The sequence below is a fragment of the Conger conger genome, chromosome 6 (genome assembly GCF_963514075.1).
Source record: "Conger conger chromosome 6, fConCon1.1, whole genome shotgun sequence".
Lineage (NCBI taxonomy): Eukaryota > Metazoa > Chordata > Actinopteri > Anguilliformes > Congridae > Conger > Conger conger.
The window spans coordinates 14,418,589-14,441,667 of record NC_083765.1 but is presented as its reverse complement, the minus strand read 5'-3'; the positions used below and the strand labels follow the sequence as shown (position 1 = coordinate 14,441,667).

Here is a 23,079-nt window from a genome sequence, read left to right as displayed (position 1 = left end):
ATCCTTGATGAAGTTTGAGATGCATGTCCTCTGTTCCATGTATTCTTGGAACTATACATTGAATAAAATCAATCAATCAATCAATCAACCTCAGTAGAATTCCCGCGTTTGTAAATACGCCAGCAGACAGCATCTAACCATATTCCTCGCCAGTAGCGCACAATTATGCAAAGAATGTCAGGTGATTTACCGTGAAAATAAATGTTGTTTACCTATATGTCATTTTAACGCTAAGATCTGTTTAAAAACATATACTTCTGAAAGGACAATTGTTTGCGGTTTATGGTGAGGGATGTCACATTTTCCAATGAAAAATCACGTGGATGTAGCGATCTGTATCTAAAATAGTTTATTTAAATTTGAAAGTATAAAGTATGGAAGTTAGTCTCTTAGTTATATCACTTTGGTTGGTCGTGTGGACGCTCAGGAAAAGCGGTGGCTCGCTGTAACTATGGTAACAGGAATAAATAATGAAGCCATGCAGTGAGCAAAAGCGTTAAACATCTGGCTCCTCTGCACGATACGCCAATGAAAGATTAATCGAAAATGAAAGCCTTCAGCAATTACAGCCTGCGCGTGCGACTGGGTTTGCGGTGAGAATCTTGTCGTGAGGAATTTCACACTCTCCCCCAAAATGGTACAGCCCCTCACATTGTGTACCCCCAACAAAACAGACTTGTAGAGCATCTTCATTGTCGACCTGAGTGACTGGTTTGCATTTTGGGCTGTGCATAAGGGGTAGCAAACCGAGCTAGTGAGGGGACTAATATAAAAACCGCAACAGTTTTGAACAGGCTTGATTGCGTCAAAAGTCACATATCTGCAGCTGTGGTTAGCAAGCAGGGCTAACACAGTGGCCATGGACGGAGTCAGCAGCAATAGAGCTATGTCCTACAGTCGTTGGAGTTACGACAGGTACGTAGGACTCATTACATTTTATTTATCTTTAGCGGTTTCATCTTGTCAGTATGGGCAGTAATGGATTCCTAATCGCTTCAATATTTTCTAGCTCATAAATCAGGGCCAGGTTTGTGGATTACGCATGTCTTCCTGTATTTTAAAGAGTGGTAGCTAAGTTCCCTAGCTGCTGAATGCACGGCAGGTAAACCTGATATTTTAAAGTCCATAATGTATTGGCTGTGCTTGAATACACTGTACAGTTGCCCCCATGCTGTTAAAATGAGATATTATACCCCCCGGGTGTAGAACACTGTAGGCTACTCTACTCCATATAGGCTACGCTATGACGTTTATTAATTTATTGGCGTTTACGCATGGGATTCTAGCAAACCTGTCGGTGAACATTTTAACAGAAATGTAAATGTTTTGTACTTTTCATGTCACAATAAAACATGGATGCTTGAATTTTGCTAATCAGTTGTGCGCTCTCCAGAATCGTCTGTTTTATTATGATGTTTAATGATTGCGATTGGCTACTATATGCAACTCTCCAGTGACGAAGAATGTGATTTTTTCATCCAAAATTAAGTGCAACATTGAAAATGACGTCACACTGTTTTAGTAAGGATTAATTATTTTTTAGAGAAAGGGCAACTATTCTATGGATGCGCGTGAAGAGCTTGGCAGTCATTCTTCAGCTGAACTTGATTGCTGAGTTACAGCCTTACAGGCATTGTGCCACTGTCCGCTGGATTTGGAATCGCAGGGGTGCGCACCGCTCACCGGGCAACTGTTGAATGTCACTTTCTCTTTAATTTACATTCGTTGCCTCATCGAAATGAGCAACACAAGAGAAAGCCGTGGATTCCAAATACCTCGCTGTGTGACTGCTATTCGCTACGCCCAGTGGCTCACCAATAGGTACTGGATGTATGGAATCTATTTCGTTCCATAATTCAAGCACAGAATGGCATAGTCCAATTTAAAACTCAACACATGAATTAACAAACGACCACAATGCAATTGGTGCAATGAAACAGAAATGTGTTCAGTTTAAAACAAATTATGTGAACATCTTCTGTTTGTCTTTCCGTGTTATGCCGTGCCTTGCTGATTTCACTCTTAAACGTTTTCAGTCTGGTTTTCGTAGAATTTTGACTTGCACCAACCAAAGTCTCCACTCTCACCCATTCATTCCACTTTGTGATTCTGCATGGTGCCTAATCATGACGTCACGTGCCTTCCAAACAGCATAATATTAGCCATTGAACGAGCTAACTTCAGCTTGTGAACAGGCTGGCAAAAGTATCACAGGATATGTAGTTAACGCATTTTATTATGCTACCTATTCATTTTTGTTATTTTAGGCTGGCTGACTCACAAGCTAGGTGTGCAAATGTGATCTATGGCGATGAAGCCACTAAAAACTGAGGTTGCCTTATAACTGATGGGTGCAGTTGGCTCAGGAGGTAAGAACAGCCTTCTGGCAGTTGGTGGGTTGTGGGTTCGATCCCGCCCTGGGTGTGTCACAGCGTCACTGAGCAAGACACCTAAACCAATTGCTCCTGACAAGCTGGTTGGTAACTTGCATGGCAACCAATTCCCATTGGTGTTTGTGTGTGAATGGGTGAATGAGAAGCATCAATTGTGCAGCGCTTTGGATTTCTTTTTTTGGATTTGGATTTTGTGTATGTTTGCATGTGCTGGATATTCATGAGCCTATATACAATACATTGAGAACATCTAGACATGTTCGGCAGCATTTCAGATTTTCACCATATCAGTTGCAGACTTGATTATAAAATAAAGCAGTGCAGCCTGTAAGTGTTTTGACCGTGACATATTTTTTGTTGTTTTGGATCTGTACTCCAGCATGTTTTCAGTAATAGTGGGTTCTGCAAAAAACACCTTCAGGGGTGTCAAAATCCTGAAGCCAACAGCCATTCATTGTCCCTTCTTAGGAAAGAAAAGTTTTGAAGGTGATTAATAACCTTTATGTTTTTCCTTTTTCTAAATATCTGTTTCCCCTCAGGCTCTTGGTTGGTCTTGGTTAGAGACGGTAATTGTTAGGCGTTTGGCTTGATCAGAGTATGCACACATTGGCAGCTCATTCCCATGCCTCCAGCTCTGGACTGGACTGTGCTGCACACACTGTTCAGTCAATATCTCCCAGCTCTTAGTGTGCCTTGCAGAGAGGGCAGAGAGAGCAAGGTGTTCCAGGGAGATAATATTACAATTAATTTACACTGAAAGGATGGCGAATGACATTCATATTTAAACCATTCAACATTCAGAATTATTTGCTTCAATCCAACCACCAAAATAATGTGAAATGGCATGCTAGTCATATAAAATGGAAGGACACTATTATTATGCAGAGTGTAATGATATTGCTTGCTATTGGGAGAACACACAGAGAATCAATTACTGCAATATATAACCATAAAAATAGCACAAAATCATTTCTAGTACAGTGGGATTGGTAACACTGAGTAGCTCAGAATAATCCCAAACATATATATCTTGGATTGACTACAAAATATATACCGTGCATTTGGACAGTAAGACAATTTTTGTTGTTTTGGATCTGTACTCCAGCACATTGTATTTGAAATAAAACAATGAATATAATGTCAAAGTGCAGATTGCTGTCTTATTCATATCAGGATCCATGTAGGAATTACAGCTCCGCTTATACTGTACATAAATGTCACTATTTTACAGCTGTGAAGTGGTGCCATTTATATAGCTGAGGTAAACAACTGGGTGTAATACTGCAAAGAACCATGCTTATAAATAAAATAATAAATACAAGTAAAAACAGAATTAAGCCAGGCTCATCGTCATGTCTGTTGCCTAGTGTCACTTTTTACAGTTCCCCCACTCTTGTGCGATAGCTAGGCTGTTTAGCAGTCTCATGAAATGAATACAAATCAAGCAGTGGTGGTTGTTTTTCTGTTTTCAGTTTCATGGCCATAATTTTGAGAAGGCTTTGTAGGAAGGTGGGACTTCATCCAACATAATTCCTTCACACTTACCATATTACCAAGATTGTTTCCCGGCAGATGCTTCACTTTGCCTGGCTACGAGATGACTGACCTTTGTGGGTAGATGTTGTTGTAATGCACTGGCAAACCTGACACCCTCTCCTGTATTAATGCACCAACACAGGCACATTTACCCTATCAACATACCGTCGCAGAGCTGGAATATCTGCTAGGATCACTCCACTTGCAGAGCATTGTGCAGAAATAATGCAATATTTCAAACCAGGGGGGAAATTAAGCTAATATTCTATGAAAATAGTTCAATTTCGAAGGTAGCTGTTGAATCGTGTCATTGAATGTGAAAAAAAGATGAATGATCAAAGTAAAATAATGGCATTTAATGAGACGTGAGTGGAAGGACATTTCCATGATTTCAAAGGCCTATTAGCTGACACACTGTACAGAGCTCCCCCTCGCATGAGAACAGATCATTAAAGGGTAATTATCCTATTGTAAGAATGCCATGGAATGTACATATATTTTTGCCAATATAAATAGGCTTAAAAAAACCCAAAACATTTTATTCTGTAATCTTCTGTAAGTTAAGTTAAACATTGCCCTTTTTTTAACCATCAGGGTACAGATTGTCTTATGGGTCTTTTTGAGCATGTAGTTTTAAAATCCGAATTCATAATCAAGGTTTAGCACCACACAACTATAACAGGTTCGATGTCCGTTTGAAGTTAAAAACGAGTGAGGTAAGTGAAGTAGGAATTCACAGTTACAGTATGCACTGACTTGTTGATGAGTGATGGTTGGTGGTAAGTGAAAAATAGATTTTTGGGTCAAACATTAAAATAAGACGTTATCATATTGGGCAGCCAGGCAGGTTCATTTTTGACGCCGTGGACATGGGTGCCACACGTGATATGAAGATTAAAGGGCTAAATGGCTTATGCAATGCCAGAGAAAGCGCGATGCGTGTGTTTAGATATGGATTCCATAGATCCTGCAGCATGATTGGTATTCGCTGCGCCGCGGGGCTCACCAGCGCAGTGTAATGGCGTGAAGAAAACACATGCATCACGAGACCCCGCATTGCACATTGGATTCACTTGTGAGTTCATGAAGAGGCATGGATTATTGTGATGCCTTTGCACATGTGATAAAAACTATATATCTAACGATATATCTACCCGATAACCTGATACTGAAAGTGGTTGTGATAAACATCTCCATTGAGCAGTATACTGCTTTGAGAAGGTTCCTCGATTAGTTGTTTCATACCGTACTGCTACTTGTAGTATTGAATGCCAAAAATTGCTATTCCTGCCATTTCAGTAAGTCTCTCAGTTCTTGCTATTATTTAGCAGTGATTAAAAGTGTCATGCCATTTCAGTGGCACGAGCTGACATCCCCACTGTGGGCACCACACTGTGAAAAACAAAATGAGTGTTTTAAAAAATAATTGGGAATAAATGTGGAATTTGTCACCTATATTTCCTCTATATCTATTGAAGCTGCTCGCCAGGCTGAAAGTGTCAGGTTCTTTGTTTCTGTAACTTTATTATTTTTCATATTCATGTCAAACCTGACAGAAAGTGTGCATACAGTATACGCGTACAGTACTCTGCAAAAGTCCTTGATAAAAAAAAACCCAAAAAAACATTTGGTTCTGTTTATTTATTTGCCATTCCCAAACATTAATTCTCCAAAAACATTAATGTCACAGGGAAATCTTTGTATTTTATGAAATAAAATAAGATATTAGAGCCAAAGTCTCCTGAAGAACTGCAGCAGGTTCTCCAACATGTTTGGAAAAACCAACCAGCTGATTTTCTTATAAAACTGCAGGACAGTGTTCCTAACAGAATTGATGCAGTATTAAAGAAGTGTTGTCACAACAGAATTTGATTCAATTTAGTTTTTAACTGTTTACTTACCCTTATAATGAATTTTTCAAAATGTATTATTACATATTATGTATAACTCATCAATTAATTTCATTATTTTTGAAAGCATCCTGGCTTGTCCCTGAATATCCCTAAGATGTATCTTTATGTACGTGCATGCAGTATATCTGTTAGTGTGTATGAGTGTTGAGTGTCTGTACACATTGTCATCACCCCCGGTGAGTGTGGCAGTTATACGGACGTTATAGTGACAGTGATTAGATGGGGAACCCAGACAGCCCCTGAACAGCTCCACAGAGGTTCAGCCAGCTCCTTGGCTTCTGTCACCCAGCCAGATCACTGCTGAGCACCAGCCACCTGTTGCTCTGGTTACAGCTCAGGAAAAAACAACCTTTACCAACCTTTCAAATATGCAGTCAACTTGGATTATCCTCATGGGCCAAAGGCTTTCTTTCCCACGTAACCAAACCTCAAGCACAAGCTGAAATCAAAATTCAGTTTTCCCGCAATTTAGGCAGTTAGTCAGTTCATACAATCACGTCTTAAAGTATACACTCAGTAAGCACAGTATTTATTTTCTTAGACTTCTGCGGCTGTAGCCTATCCACGTAGAGTTATGGTGCGTTGTGTGTTCAGAGATGCTCTTCTGCATACCACTGTTGTTATTTGCGTTACTGTCACCTTCCTGTCAGCTTTGACCAGTCTGGCCATTCTCTTCTGATGCCTCTTATTAGCAATGCTTTTCTGTCTGCAGAACTGCTGCTCACTGTTTTTTTTTTTTTTTTGCAAACTGTAGAGACTGTTGCGTGTGAAAATCTCAGGAGATCAGCAGTTTCTGAGACACTCAAACCTCCTGCCACCAATAATCATTGCACAGTTGAAGTTACTTAGATCACATTTCTTTCCCATTCTGACATTTGGTCTCAAATACAGCTGAGCCTCTTGACCATGTGTGCATGGTTTTTTAAATTTAGTTGCTGACTCATGATTGGCTGATTAAATATTTGAATGAACAAGCTTTCACACAGTGTTGTGCATCCTCATTCGATGTCTGTCAAATCGACCCCCGCTCCCTTCCAGAATTCCCCCAAAAATGTTTCAGAATTTGTTCCAGTACAGCTGGAGAGCTCACATTTATGACATCACATTACACATACACTAGAATCGCATGACATTGTATTACAAGTAGAAGGAAACAATAACAGTAATATGTGACGTGAGTTAATTAAGTGCATTTCAGTAGTGCATAGAGCATGGATATGTTGTAGTGATGGTGATAGAGATCAGTAGATTTCTGTAGTACAAATGTCTGTTGTACTGTACAGGTGTGTATAGGATGTATTAGAGTCCAGAGTTCAGGGTGAGTATGGCTTTGGGGAAGAAGCTGCAGTTTAATCTATTTGTTCTTCCCCCCCCTAATGAACGGTAGCGCCTCCCAGTGGGCAGTAGCTGGAAGAGGAGATTTACTGGATGAGAGGGGTCCTTGATGTTACTTTTTGTTCGGAGTGGTTGAATCCTGTGATTTTTATTGCTTTTGTAATGACTCTTTTCGGTTTCTTTATTTTGTGCTCTGGTACCAGACAGTGATAGACAGGGTGAGGATGCTTTCAATGATGGCTGTGTAGAATCTGACCAGGAGATATTGTGTGACCCTGTATTTGCGGAGTTGCCTGAGGAAGAAGAGTCTTTGTTGTGCTTTCTTTAGTAAGTGTTGCAGTTGGTTTCCCATTTAATATTGTTACTGATGTAGGTTCCGAGGAATTGGAGATGGTGATGGTGTCGTTATTGTTGAGATGGCTTGGGGTTTTTTTGGTGTTCAGGACCAGGTCATTGTCCTGGCACCAACTTACTGCCCTCTCAACCTCCTCCCGGTATGCTGTTTTGTCTTCTCCTGATATGAGGCTAAGGATTGTTGTATTGTCTGCGTATTTTAATATCTTGACCAGAGTTATGAGACTGGAAATCATTGGTAAAGAGGGAGAAGATCAGTGGTGCCTGTCCGGGTGGTAAAGGGGGTGAGATCACAGTTTGTGTCCTGTTGCTGAGATCCAGTATCCAAGATCCAGTAGCAGATTGTAGGAGTGATGTTAATTTTCAGGAGTCTATCTGTGAGCTTGGTTGGGTTTATGGTGTTTAAAGCTGAACTGAATCTATGAAAAGTATATGTGTTTTTGCAGGGCGTAGTGAAGTGCAAGGCTGACTGCGTCATCAGTGGATCTGTTTGGTGTGTAAGTGAACTGGAGTGGGTCTAGTAGGGATGAAGTGCAGAGATTGAGGTGATCCTGAACCAGTCGTTCGAAGGTTTTCATAGCCACAGATGTTAATGTCATTTAGGGTGGATATTTTGGTTGATTTGGGGACATGGTGCTCTAACTGTTTCAGCTTGTCTTTAATATGGACCCATCCCCGGAGTGCCATGTACCGGTTAAACACAATGGAAATAGGAAAAACAGTCCCACTGTAATATTGGCTCAAACAGCAAGCCACTGTTTAGCTCACTAGGGACAAGGGTGGAGACAGGGATGTGGGGTAAGTGAATGTTATGAGCTGCTTGTTTGCTATGCATAGCTCATTATTCAGCATTTTCACACAGTCCTTTTACTTTTGCAAACAGAATAAAATGCATCTAATGGACGTCTTGCATTGTTACAGAATTACAGTATGCCAAGCAATAATGTGTATTATTATTTAAGCAAATAAAAATGTGGACAGCTTTCTAGAGTCTATATTCCCATGGCTGTGCCAATTTAGTCTGTAGTGAGAATATGAAAATAATGCTCTCAAGCCTTATTGGACCCAAATTACTTATTTCAGAAATCAGCACAACCTGGCCTGAACCCATCGGGTCCAGACAGATTCAGGTTTCCGAACAAAACCTCAGCTTATCACCATCACTATCATCGTTAGTGAACGTTTTTGGTCAGGTTGGCAGATACAGGCAGCTCTTCCTTATCGTGCCTTCACAAAGTTGTCATGGTCAAACTCTCTAAATCTGTTTTTGTCTTAATTGGAGCCTCTTGGTATGGTTTTGAACATTTTTATCTTTTCAAAAACAAATACGTTTTTTCTTGTTTACTTGTCTTAAGATGGCCGTTCCACTCTGCCACTGAGACAGGCAAGGCTGCAGTGCGAAGGCCTTGGCACAGGGGTGTGAACAGCGAGGTGCTCATTAAAGAGTCTTAATTGGGCAGCCATGAAAGCGGGAAAGTGTTCTCCGACGGGCCTCTGTGTGTGTGGACAGAATGCGGCAGGGTGCACAGTCAATCCTGTTATTGTTTTTAATGGGTCTGGCAGCCTGAGGGAAAGGGGGGGTTGGAAGTATTGAGCTATGCACTCAAATGCTTTGCTTCAAATTGGAAATTGTATCTTTACAGTATATGTTAGTGCAGGGATCTGCAACCATGTTCCTGTAGAGCCTTAGACTCTGCTGGTTTTCATTATTACTCATATATGCACTTAACCAATTCAGGCAGTTGATTACATAGTTATCTTCCTTCACCTGGTTAATTGGTCTAAATTGAGTGCTGATTTTCAGGTGAAAAACCTAAAAACCTGCTATTTTAGTTTGTAGTTTGTGTTACACAGGTTCACTTTGCTGTGTATATCGCTCAGGCTAGCCAAGGTAGGTTCTGTGATATCTGTATGCTAACGTTACCGCATTTGTGTCATGTGATCACCTGGATAGGTGGGCGCCCATAAACCAGTCCCTGCGTTCAAGGGTGGAGTTTGAGCGTCTGTTACCTTCTGGGTAACACAGGCTGGAGATTCAAGCCAAACATGATCAGTTCCGTTTGTTTGAGAAGTTTTGCCTCATATTTAAGAAATGGCTATACTGACAGTGATTTTGAAAATGCCTACACACATAATTTAAGCATTTAATCCAAATAAGCTCAACTGAAAAAAGCATGACAGTGCTCCTTTAAAGTCATGAGAGGTGACACATTTGGTGCAGATCATCAATTTCTCAAAGGACTCAGTGTGAAATATCAGTGCTCAGCAAGGACTCGATGTGAAATATCAGTGCTTAGTGAGACAGAAGTAATTGAGTTTGTCATAAACTGGGCACAACAGTTTGTCACTATCAAGGGTAATGTTTCCTATGCGTTTTGATGCATTTTTATTACGGTAATTTCTGTCCTATGAGTATCATAAACACTCCAACAGCTCTGTTTGTATTAAGCAGACTTTAGATCATGGAAGCCAGCACTAACACGCATGGCTTTATGCTGGGAGGTATTTCTTGTGACATTTTTGTCGGGTAATGTTGTGCTGGGTTGATACTCAACAGTGGTTCATTGTGGGTAGTAACTGCCCTTTCTGTAATAATATCACAAATGCATCTCCACCCACATGGCTGCTGCAGCTATGTGGTACTCAGGGCAGAGGTACTATCCACCATGTCATTACACATGACTACCATGTGATTATCTCAGACTTCTCGTGAACAGCGACAGTGTAATGTCTCATGGTGAACACTGACACACCCTACTACACAGTAATGCACAATTGACATATTTAAGAGTTTTGCACTGATAACCCAAAAAGGGCGTTTTCCAGTCTCTTTGGAAGGGCCCACTGTCCATCATAAGGCCTGAATGGTACTGTTAAAGACCGAGAGTAAGGACATGACTGAATGTGATTTCTGTAGTAAAGCACAGCCAAATAGGATTGCTCACTTTTACACCGGCTCAGTCCTCCATTTTAAACCCTTTCTCTGTGATACCCCACTGTTACACAGAGTCAGTCTCCATTTTAAACAGTTTTTCTGTGCTTATCTCGCAGCTGGACACTGGATATGTGGATTTTTGCTGTTAAGAGTACTGTCGGGCGTGCTCTCGAGCGCTGTCATTCACTATTCAAGTTCCTTCTCTGCTATTTCTTTTCAGTTGTCTGTTTGCCATCCCTTTTTATTTTCGCTGTAGCTTTCAATATGAGCCTGTGGTTATGTAGTTGTGATATATCTTGTGTGACTCTTCTCCAGGCTAGCTTAGAGCTGAATCTGGTTTTCCATGTACTGTATATTTTTTCAATCACAGCTCAAAGCCAAACCCAAGCTTAAGTTCAGACAAATTAACACGCGTGAGTTGAGCGGAGATAGCAAAGAGAAGGGAAGGATTTGTAAATGGGCTCTGGATCTCTGGATCTCCTCCTACTCTGTCCGCCATTCACTGATGATTGAAGGACCTCTCCACTCATCTCCGTGGTGCTGAAAGTCATTAATCAGCGGCATAATCACATTTTATTATTTAAATGCCTGGATATTAATCATCGATGTGTAAGGGCAAATATGAGAGCAATGTCGGCTTTCATTCTCCTGTGTGTGGTAGGAGTGTGGAGGTTTGCATTGTCTGGAATAGGGAGGAAAACAAAGGAGGGAGGAATGAGAGAGAGAGAGAGAGAGAGAGAGAACTCCAATAAACCGAGCTGAACAGTAACTATAGAGGCCTATGTGTGTCATTGCAAGAAAGCATATTTAAAATTGTACGAGACTCATACTATTTGACATTATTTTTTTAATTTAGATGACATCCATATGCAGAGTGGCTTTCAGGGACATCAATGCATAATACATAAAGTGCAGATGAGAAGAGCTTTGAGAACAGGAGTATTGAGGACAGAACAGCATGCAACACAGTGGTACAATTAAGCACAATATATGCAGTGGTAATAGTTGTACAGTGACACACACAAGCATATAATTACTACTGGAGAAAAACTCCTAACAGCAAACTTAAATGGCAAGTTATTTTAAGTAATTCACACTAGATTGTTTAGGCAATTTGTAGCTGTATTGCAAATGCAAATCAGCAAGTAATAGATGAAGATTTTGTCTAAACAATAGAGATGTGATTATCTCTTTTATCTCTATCTCTATGCAGTCAATCTTTTCATTTGAAAATCAACTTTATTTACCAGCAGGTAACGTGAGCATTGCAGGCAGTGTCAGGATGCATACTGATGACATGAACAATAATAACATTCTACACTGATGGTACTGTACTGTACAAAGAAGAGTTCCCATCCAGACACAATCATAACAATCCAGTGTCACTTCAACATTTTACTGTGTATGTATGACAGAATGTTAATTTGTAAATTAACATTAAAGAAAAAAGCGTACTTCAGCTGAGATAATATTGAACCCCGCACTGGGCTCTACTGTATGAAAAAGGAGGATTATAATAAGCGTTCCTGAGAGAGGGCCTGTTGCAGAGGAGATCTGCTGGAGTTTCAGCAAATGAGGAGTTGGTGGGCTGCATTCCCATGTGGTATAAATATTATAAATATTGAATTATTTTATTTTTTTGGGCTTTTGGTTTCTGTCCCTTGTTGGGGTTCATGGTGTGGACACAGAAAAAGGGATTTAGCAGTGCAGTTCCTCTGGCTCTTCAGCATCACTGCCTCTTACTCAGGTGTGGGTGGTGCAGCAGTTAAAGAACGGCACTGCTGTCAATGGCAACAACAAGCTACTACGCTACGTAAACCTTGTGTGTGTGTGTGTGTGTGTGTGTGTGTGTGTGTGTGTGTGTGTGTGTGTGTGTATGCGTATTAACCAATGGGACCAATTTACAACTTAGTCATTAGGCAGATGCATTTAGCTGAATTTCCCAACAGAGGTGTTACTAGGATGTCATCTTTGGGTGGGAAATTTGATTATTGGACACCTGGGTGGGCAACAACAAAAATGATTCCTAAATAGGGTATGTAAACAAGGGCATAGTTTAATTTTGAGAACGCACACGGTCAGGCAGCAATGCCTGTATGATGAACATTTGTAGGATGAAATAATGTTTAGGCCCAATATGATTAGCAGATGCAATGAAATATATATATAAAAAAATATTGTTTTCATTTTTATATATGTTTTTACTATTTTGTGCTTTTTTGTTTGTTCTGTTTGCCTACTGGGTTTAGCTCTAAGATGATGTTGAGTGAATGATCAGATCACCACATATAACATATGATGCCAATGTTTTACTAGAACAGTAAAAATATAGCTCAATGCAGTCATTTCTATGGGAAGCTAGGATGCCAGTTTACAGAACATTAATGACAGGACTAGTCTGTGGTTAGCCATGTCAAATACTGAAAAAAATGTATTAATGTCCAGATTTTTTGTGATGGTTTTCTTGTGTGCCAAAATGACTACCGTAAATCCTCAAATTGTGTCCGGGCTCTTTTATTCTTAGAAATAAAGTAAAAGGCTACACTTAAAGTGGGCCAACACTGTTCAACACTTCCTGTAACCGTTCAGAAATCAATTAGTGTGGGGCTAATCAGGAAACACCGTTTGGTAAGTCATAGTGTCAGTCTTAACAGACTTAGTTTATTGCAAATATTCTCAAACACAATAAATCACATGCAAGTCCAGAATCCATAAAATAACAACTTGCCAGACACGCCTTCATGAACAATAACAAAATAGCGTAGATAACAGCAATTTAAGGATCTTTTTTTCCTAAAGTGCGTTTTATTGTGAGACATGCGTTTCGTTTGGAGCAGCATACCGGTATCAAAAGATTTTCGCTTTGGTTTGGGATTTAATTTACGTTTGGACTGTTTGATTCTATTGCTAAGTGTTGGGACTGATGGGCACTGAAATCTGGGGGGTATTTCATGGTTCACTGTTAAGTTTTATGTAGTTGAAAGAGTGTCGGGATTTCCACCCGTCTGTTTATTGCGAGCCAAGGCAGCCACTTTCATTCATTCATTGAACGTGCGCTGTGCTTATTGCGTAGCCAAGTAGCCTAAATTGAATTTTTATTTTGCCTGATTTACTTTTTATTAAATATGTAGGCTGGAATGCCTCGCGGCAACAATTGTGTTTAAATGTATCCTGCTTCAGCCTTTGGCAAGCTACTTAGAAGGGGGCGGCAAGCGACTGGTAGCTTGAGAGCAACGTGTTGGAGACCCATGGTGTAGGACAACGACTTTTCATTGGCAACAGTATTAAACCAACCAACAATATCAAATATTAAGAAGAGCTCTTTTATTTCATTGAGTTCAATCGAAACAATGTCTTCTAGTGATCATGGACTGATAGCCCTACTGGTAGGCAATATTACCCCCGCTTGTATTTGGGGGCCGGCCTTTATTTGTCCGAATCGGCCACGCACCCGGCTATTATCCGAGGCCCGACTTCAAATAGAATCCCGGACGCAATTTGAGGATTTACTGTAAATCACTTTTCCTTGAATGCAGCATTGATCTGCGGAGAGGGGTGAGAATGCGGGACTAGGTCGAAAAAGAGCTTTCACGTGCCGCTGTTGACACACTAATGACAAGCGCTTATGCAACATGAGGAAGGCCTCTTTGTACTCCCGAAAGCATTTGCATACTGCAGAAAGGTCTGCATCGGCGGGCAGTTTATTGAGCAACATTACTTTGGCCAGTCAATGTCCCCAATGGAGCGGTCACTACCTCCCCTGCAGTGCACAAATCCACTGTTTGTGACCGCAGAATTGAATTGGCTGGCTTCAGCGTACCAAGCACATGGAGGACAAATTTGCCAATGTCAAAGAAGTTCTGCATGTTCAGCTGTGTCAAAAGACCACACGCCTGTACTGAGATCAAAAGGAGCACTGTCATCATCTGCTACCTCAGACATAAAACTTATTGGACTTGGTGACATCATGATGGCTGGTCCAGTGAATCTCTAGTAGCCTTTTTAGTGTCGGAGCATTGAACCTGTGTGCAACATAATGTCTGAGACAGAATGTATTCAATGAATTGGACCATTCAGAGAACTTATTTGCAAGAGGTTCTGATTGCATCGCATGTACCACTACCAAGTGCAGTTGGTGGATGTAGCAGTGCACATACGGAATGTCCCTGCCTATATGCAACCGCCCCTCACCCCAGACATCATAACACTCAGACACTATAAATTGTCAGCATTGTATCCCAGGTCAAAGAGATGAGAGAGAATTTGGTTGCACACATATTCAGCATCAAGCTGACTCAAGTCAATCAAAGCCAATTATATGTTCTTCTGGGATAGAGTTGTGGACAAATCTTATTATTATTCATAAGTTCTCAATTTAGCATTTTCAGGGATGCATTTTGTAATTTCTGCGAGTTTGGGATCTTTTTGAATGGTGCAATGAAACAGCCTAATTAAAAGACCTGCCTCATCCCCATCCCCCCTGCCGGTGCCCATGGAGAGCTAGCTCATTTTCAGTGAGAAACTGAATGACTTCGATTATGATTTTAACATAGTACATGTTATTTTATATCTGGTTTTGGCCCAGTAGCTGCACGATACTTTCACCTATCTCTGAGCGACAGTGATATTCCTGCCTTGCAGACATCGCTATAACAAGGAGTACTACAGGCATGTATAAGGAAACCACCGTTTCGTTCAAGCGCTCTCTTCCAATTAGTCTATCCACATTTCATGAATATGTCGTCTCGTTTGGAATTGGAAATTTGCGACAGGCAAAGCAAAAGTAGGCATCACGTAAAACAGAATATTCTAGCCATAGTCGAGACTGGTACCAGCCTACACTAAAGCTTCTCTCAGTTTGTCGAAATGAGCCCTTGGGATAACCAGTTACAATTGGCTGGGATGGACTATCCATATTTAAGTCAGGAGCAGACACGGAAGAGCTGGAGGATGGGGTGGCTGGATTTTATGGAGTACGGACGTTTGCTGCCCTCGACCCTGAGCTAGTAACACTTTGCTTGTTTGTGCACGACGATGTGCTGGGCGCGACAGTGGAGGCAATATGCACTGGGGTTGAGGGTGCCTGTTTTTTAATGAGCCACCTATCCACGCTGAAATATTTGCCTAGCTAGGTAAATAAAATGAATCGTGTTAGCTAATCGCTAATCACTAAACCCAGTGACCACTAAGTGAGCTGGTAACTTAAAAGAAACACGCAGCTTGCAAAACGTGCAAACTCAACTGTAAAACCAAACAAGACTACAAATATAACTTATAAAAACCAGAGAAAAGAATTAACAAGAATCAAACGTATTAATAGTTTTAATTGGATTGCTGGGAGCAGCTAGCTGCAGACAGGTTTTGCTGTTCACTTAATCATGTCTGTACCGCATGTGTGAAAAAGTGTCGTGGTTTGGCAATAATGTAAAGAAGGAGCGCTCACTAAGCACACCCACACCTACAAAATGCAAGTCACTTTGGATAAAAGCATCAGCTAAATAACAGTTTATTATTGTATGAATAATTGCATATAGCTGGATATATTACTGTATATTGGATACAGCATATTATCCTGATAGGACAGTAGAGTTCAGTTAAAGCATAGTGATTTGGCCAGATCACAGATGGAAAGACCCTTTGTGCTATGGGAACCAGACACGTGCGGTAGTCTATGGAGTGGTTTCTCCAGAGGCTGGTGTGTGTTTGAGGGCTGCAGCTCATATTTGTATTCCTGTTTGCATTTGAGACAAGCCGCAGCCTCTTTAAATTAACGCATCTTTGAACATAACGCATTTTTTTAATGACCGATGGCAATGAACGCAAAAAAATGGCCATAAGGGTGATTTTTTCTGAGTTTTCATTGAATGGGCAGATGATTCCTCTGGGTGGGTAAGGCTTATCTCTGTGTCGGCAATGCCCATCCCAGCCCACCCGCAGACACGCCCCTGTTTACCAATATTATTTTGCTCACAGTAACTTGATACCCTTCACAGAAGGAGAGCGGTGAATGACTATCACACCTGTCACATGCCATGTTCGAGTCGAAGATACCTGTCCTCACCTGGCGACACATGGGACATATGGATATTATGAAATCATATTATTCATCTGCTACCTCAAATCACTCTACATTCTACATAGCCCTATTAGTGAGTGATTTATGACAGACATGTGGTAAGGAAGGCTTTACACCCAGGAGCTGGGGTGCTGGGCATCACTGGCGGCTCCTGCAGTGATTAATAGTAAATGCAGCTCGTACTGTGGTGCTCTGTGGATCAGATGCTGGCTTCACACAAATAATGAATCATTGCACAATGCCTCCTGTCCTCTCTGGGTGACGAGACACCTCTGTACTGGTGACTAATATGATTTTTTGGGGGGGAAGTTGATTCAAAGAGCCTTATTGTTCATGTCTAGCCATAGAAAATACTGATGTTTTTGTTCCCTTGTAATACGTGCAGTAAAGCTTTTATGAATCTAATTGAATCTTATTTTGAGTTCATTTGAGCTCATTGTTCAGTGTTCAGTGTAATTTGACAGATCTTACAAATTATACATATGAGCTGTTTGTTCTGCTCGAGGGCCCAAGTCACTCAGCCAGCGCTAAAAATCTGTTTCAGTTCAGTGTTTTAAAGTGCCTTTCTTCTGTGTATTGCATGTTCTTCTTGCTTGCCTGTTAAATAGTTGTGGGCAGTCTGTAGGCTAGTGGTTAAGGTACTTGACCAGAAGATTGGTGGTTCAAGCCCCTGTGCTGCCACGATAAGATTCGCTCAGCTGTGGGGCCCTTGAGCAAGGCCCTTAACCCCACATTGTCCCCTGCTTAGTCTAATCATTGACACTGCAAGTCACTTTGGATAAAAGCATCAGCTAAATAACAGTTTATTATTGTATGAATAATTGCATATAGCTGGATATATTACTGTATATTGGATACAGCATATTATCCTGATAGGACAGTAGAGTTCAGTTGAAGCATAGTGATTTGGCCAGATCACAGATGCCACAGTTGTGTGGAGAGACCCTTTGCGCTATGGGAACCAGCCACGTGCGGCAGTCTATGGAGTGATTTCTCCAGAGGCTGGTGTGTGCTTGAGGGCTGCAGCTCATATTTGTATTCCTGTTTGCATTTGAGACAAGCCGCAGCCTCTTTAAATTACAGGCACTTGCTCACTTCCCAAGGAGCTTGCTTCTGAATGCTCTTCTGGTAATGGCTGGAGTACAACGGGAGCCTCAGAGCCCATAGAGCAGTGCTCGCTGTGCTGAAGAAAGGATGCCATAGTAATGTGCTTTCAGATAGAGACCAGAATGCAGTCCATGTGTGGCTTCTGCTGACGGTGCTCTCTGAAATGTGAACCCTGGCCTGATTCAATTAACATTTCCCTTGAAATCTTACAAAAAATAAAGTTCAGATTTTTTCAATGAATTTCGCAATGACTCAACTTAACTCTCCCAATATTGCTACAAATATATTAATGTATTATTATGACTTGCATGTATTTGAAAGTCTATTTGAAATGACTGAAAACCATCTGAGGCACTGTAAGATCGGCAGGATCATAAAATAACATACTGAATGTGAAATGTAATTAAAAGTTTCAGTTGGATTAATGTATAGAACAAAAGTGCAATTGTTCCCCTAAATGAGAACTGAAGAGTAACAAGGCCCTTTCCGTGTAGAGGTGCCTCGTCACCCTGAGAGGACAGCAGGCATTGTGCAATGATTCATTATTTGTGTGCAGCCAGCGTCTGATCCACAGAGCACCACAGCACGAGCTGCGTTTACTGTCTATTAATCACTGCTGGAGCCGGCAGTGACGCCCGGCTCTCCTCCCCTGCTCCCGGGTGTAAATGTGCTTCCTTACCTCCTCTCTGCAATAAATCACTCTCTGACAGGCCAATGCAGAAGATGAATATAAGAAGCGGTTGATAATAGGATCTGATAGTTTGCGCTTTTTCCCACAGCATGCGCCCTCCGCTGTGTGTGTGCGCCAGAACGTATTGTTGTTGGCGCTCCCTTCTGTGTGTCCACGGACAAGGACAGACGTCCTGGATCGGAGGTAATGTGTGACAGGGCAGATAATGAGTCACTGCTCTTTCTGTAGCGCGGGGTCAGTCAGCTCCGGGAGTTTTTTTTTTCTCGGTTTTGAGGATCGTAGCATTGGTTTACTGGTTCTGTCAGTGAAAGCATATTCAGGCACACACACACACACACACACACACATACAAAAAAACCAAATACACTCAGGCAGGAACAAGTATACAATAAATTGAGTCGAATTGTGGACAAGCCTGAAGAACTGATGAAATTGTGAATAAAAAATAAAAAAAAGTTTCTAACATGAGTCAATATTGTGTATCCACCTTCATAAAGCCCCCAGTCCTTGACAGGTCTAGCAGGAATGTATGGCTCCAGACAGGAAGGGAAAATCACTCTCCCAGGCCCCTTTAGCCACAGAGGCTCAAAGATGGCAGCTTCCCTTGGGAGCAGCCTGAGAAGCTCCTCGCTGTGCTCTCAGTGTGGGATGGCTCGCGCAGCAGGAAGGGCTCTTATTGCCAGGAACGTGACTACACTGATAAACCACAAGCTCTTATTACTGAGTGCGTAACCCAACAGATGAATCAGAACCGTTTCCTAGCAGGCAGGTATCTAATCAGAATAGTTAATGATTGTCTGCTCTCGGAACCAGACACTCTTAACATCCTATAACTCCTATACTCCTATACCTCAGCACTTATTTTAATAGGATATGTTTGGCCCTGCACTTGCGTGGTTCAGATTCCACCTTACAAACAGATTTCATCACCAATTGCAATCACAAATCCCACACTGTTCCTCTCTCCCAAGGCATTCCGCAAGGACCAGTTATTGGCTCCCTCTTGTTTATCATGTAGAGTACTGTGCAAAACATCTAAATCAATAGGTAGACTGTCCTGCAGTTTTATGTTGGTAGGTTGTTCCAAGCATTTTGAATAACTTGCCATAGTTGTTCTGCAGGGATTGGCCGTCTCGCTTCTTTCTGGCTCTCCCAAGTAATCCCAGAGAGCACTCAATAAAGTTTTTATCTTGTTATTTATATATGTTACTTTATTTAACGGAATACAAAAATGTGTATTTTATGGAGAATAAATGTTTCGAAATCTCACATTTGCTATTTTCTACTGACACACTAATGCAAAAAACATAAAAAATAAACAAGGCCAAAACTAAATAAATAAAAGACCAAATTTGTGTAAAAATAATCTAGGGTGCCGATGAGTTTTGCACAGTACTGTACATGCTCCCTCTTGTGCCAGTCATCTGTTGCCAGGATCTAACTTTCAATACAGTTAGTCTTTCCCACACCCAATACCTATACAGAACCTCCAGAACCCTTCTCTGCTGGAACACTGTTGTGATGCATTTCTGTTTTTGTTTCCTATATTTCTTTCTTTTTTTTATTCTGAGACTGACAAGTCCATATTAACAGTTTCCCTGCGGGCTGTGAAAACACTTCAGGATTGCTGTGATGCCAGGGGCTTTCCATGAAGTAATTGGAGAGAGTGATTACGGTCTCAAAATGGGTGCTAATTGTTTGGAGAGCCTGGTGGGGACTCAGTGACTTAGCTAGCAGGTGAGGGAGTGGAAAAGATTCAGACTAGTTTTATACACATTTTAGCTTCGCGTGGCATTGCTAACCTAAGGGTATATTACAGTTTTTCCATCCAATATGAAAATATTGTGAAAATTGATTTTCTTTGAGGGTCTTGCATCTCATATACATTTGGGGGTTTGATCTTAGTATGCAGGGTAAATTGAAATATGGTTTGTTTCTGTGTTCTAAGGTAATTTAAATCAATTGAAAAAAATGAATACTGAATACAGACAATGCAGACAATTTTGAAAGAAAAAGAAAAAGGTGTGATTATTTATAATATAAGGTGGAATGTGGGTGGACTGAAATGTGATTTGGGAGAGACTGAGACCCCCGAGAGGGGATTAGGGCAGAATATGAACACAGGGAGGGGGATGATGATTTCAGTGTGTTGGTTTGATATTTTCAAAAAGGTCACCTTGACCACAGTGCCAATTGTTTTTCCCTAATAAAAGGTAACAGGGAGATATCATGCTTATTTAACTTTCTCATCTGTGCTGATTATTTCGCCCGTCTCCATGGCCTAGATAAAATTGCATTTTGTCTCTTGAGAGCGCTGTTGGACCAGAGCCCTGCCATCGAGCGAACCTAGTCAAGCTGTCCCTGCCATTGTTCAATGTGGGCAGTCAGGCTGTGCAATTATAATCCCATGTTCTGCCCTTAAACAAACTCACACAGGGGGAGGAAGCTTTTACCAGACAGAGCAAACCCTGTTGTGATTAAGTGGTTGATAATGGACATTAATTAAAATCGCTTAAGTGATAAAGACTTCCGATTGCAGTTATTCCCCACTTCGCCAGCAAGCCACTGTGGCTTTGAATGTTACCATTTCCAGAACAACAGCAAGTACAATCTTCTGTCATACTGTACTGATTTAAAAAAAAATTTAAGGCATGCTATTACGGGTAATGTGTTTACAGGCAACATATCCTCCACCATCCTCAACCCCGCTCACTCACCTGAAAAAAAATCAGTTTTGCCAGTTTTATATTTTACTCTGAGCTGATCCCACCCTGCAGGCTCTGTAGCCACGCTCAGAAAACAGCACTATGCCCAGAAATGTCCCGGTCACAAAAACAAATACAAGTAAATTTGGCGCACAAATACAGAGATGTGCCAGTGCACGGTTATTTAATAACATTTTCAAGTTTTCTTGGATAAAATCGTCAGCATGAGATAATGTAAAGAAAGTTTAAAACCCTGCACAGTATCCCTTTAAGCACTGAATAACTGCCTCTGTAGACAGGTGAGTGGTCCGTTCTTATGAAACCTCACGGGTCTTGTATTTGAAAGGCCAATTATGTTGGCTGACATATATTTCTGTCCCTGCCATTCTCAGTTAAGAGGACTGCTGTTGATGATGTCACAATCTGCCACTACTAGCCGCTAGTGGGTTCCTTTACGCTCCAATGCTGATGGGCAGCTGTGCCGTGCAGTGTGGATAATGCGCATCAGGTGGCAGTATGTGCTGGCAGAGAAGCACTGTGCTGTGTGCGCTGTGTGTTGTGTGTGTTGTGTGTGCTGTGTGTGCTGTGTGTGCGCTGTGTTGTGTGCGCTGTGTGTGTGTGCTGTGTGTGCTGTGTGTGCTTTGTGTGCTTTGTGTGCTGCTGTGTGTGCGCTGTGTGCGCTGTGTGCTGTGTGTGTGTGCTGTGTGTGTGCTGTGTTCTGTGTGTGCTGTGTTGTGTGTGTTGTGTGTGCTGTGTGTGTGTGTGCTGTGTGCACTGTGCTGTGCTGTTCTGTGTGTGTGCTGTGTTGTGTGTGTTGTGTGTGCTGTGTGTGCTGTGTGTGCTGTTCTGTGTGTGCTGTGCTATGCTGTGTTGTGTGGGCTGTGCTCTGACTGATGCTGCTTGGTGCAGGGCTCAGAGAACAGCAAACAGAGAGCTGTGTCAAAGCCAATCAGAAAGCCGGATGCAGGACCTTGCATTTCCTCCTCAGCTGGAAACTGACCTGTCTGACCCAAAGGCACCGCCTGTGATGCCCCCTATTGAGCGGGTTGCTATGGTGAGCTGCATTGGTGGGGAAATGAAATTGTTGGCTTTAATATATGACGAGAGAGAGGGAGAGTAAACAAGCTGAACAGTTTGGGATGGAGATATATATTTTTATCTGACTCCGTAATCCACAATTTTAGATTTGTAATCAATCAATTCACATGCGATTATTTTCATCAGGTCTCTATTTTTTTTAGTCTTTACCAGTCCCCTTGATAATAATCGGTGTGAATTCCCATGACAAATTTCATTGTCAGTTGAATTGCACAACACCCCCCCCCCCCCCCAACAAAAAAGCAGCCAGTCAGTGAATCACATTTTATTCATAACGCATTTTACAAACAAGTTGCTGTCCATTTTGTTCACTTGATCAAGAAAAGCTTAGGCTTAGATCCTGTAAACCTGTATCTGTGAAAGCCAGTCCGGAAAGGCCCAGATAATCCCACGAGATCTATGGAGCCAGCCTTATGAAGTTGGAGATCAGGGTGTGTTTTCAGAGAGGAGAGAGATGAGAGAGAGAGAGAGAGAGAGTGAGAGAGAGAGAGAGAGAGTGAGAGAGAGAGAGAGAGAAGAGAGAGAGAGAGAGGAGAAGAGAGAGAGAGGAGAGAGAGAGTAGAGAGAGGAGAGAGAGAGAGAGAGAGAGAGAGTGAGATGATAGAGGAGAGAGAGATGAGAGAGGATGAGAGGAGAGAGCGAGAGGAGAGAGGAGAGAGAAGACAGAGAGAGAGAGAGAGATGTTACATGTTGGCGCCCCTCTGTGGCTGAGTAGCAGAATTGCAGTTACTCCAACAGACTGGAACCACCCAAACTGCATTGTGCATGTGCGGACTGTTCTTACAAGCAGACAGAAATCAAACTGGGTCCTGAGTCTGTTTAAAATGTTTGGTAATTTAAAAAGAAATCTCACCTGTTTCATGTTTATAGCTTATACCTTGTTAGCTTGGGCTGAAAATGGCACTAGTCAGAATGAGGATGAATAAGCTGTGCGGA

General features: G+C 41.6%; 1 protein-coding gene across 2 annotated transcripts in view; it reads left to right on the top strand.

Annotated features, from left to right (window-relative positions):
- The first annotated feature begins 723 nt into the window (after positions 1 to 723).
- Positions 724 to 23,079, top strand: part of tub (TUB bipartite transcription factor) — a 68,292-nt gene continuing 45,936 nt past the window's right edge. For both annotated transcript variants that reach the window (XM_061244646.1, XM_061244644.1), the window contains exon 1: positions 724 to 915. In XM_061244646.1, coding sequence (XP_061100630.1) covers positions 860 to 915 — 56 coding nt within the window. In that variant the 5' untranslated portion in view covers positions 724 to 859. The remainder of the gene's footprint in view (positions 916 to 23,079) is intronic.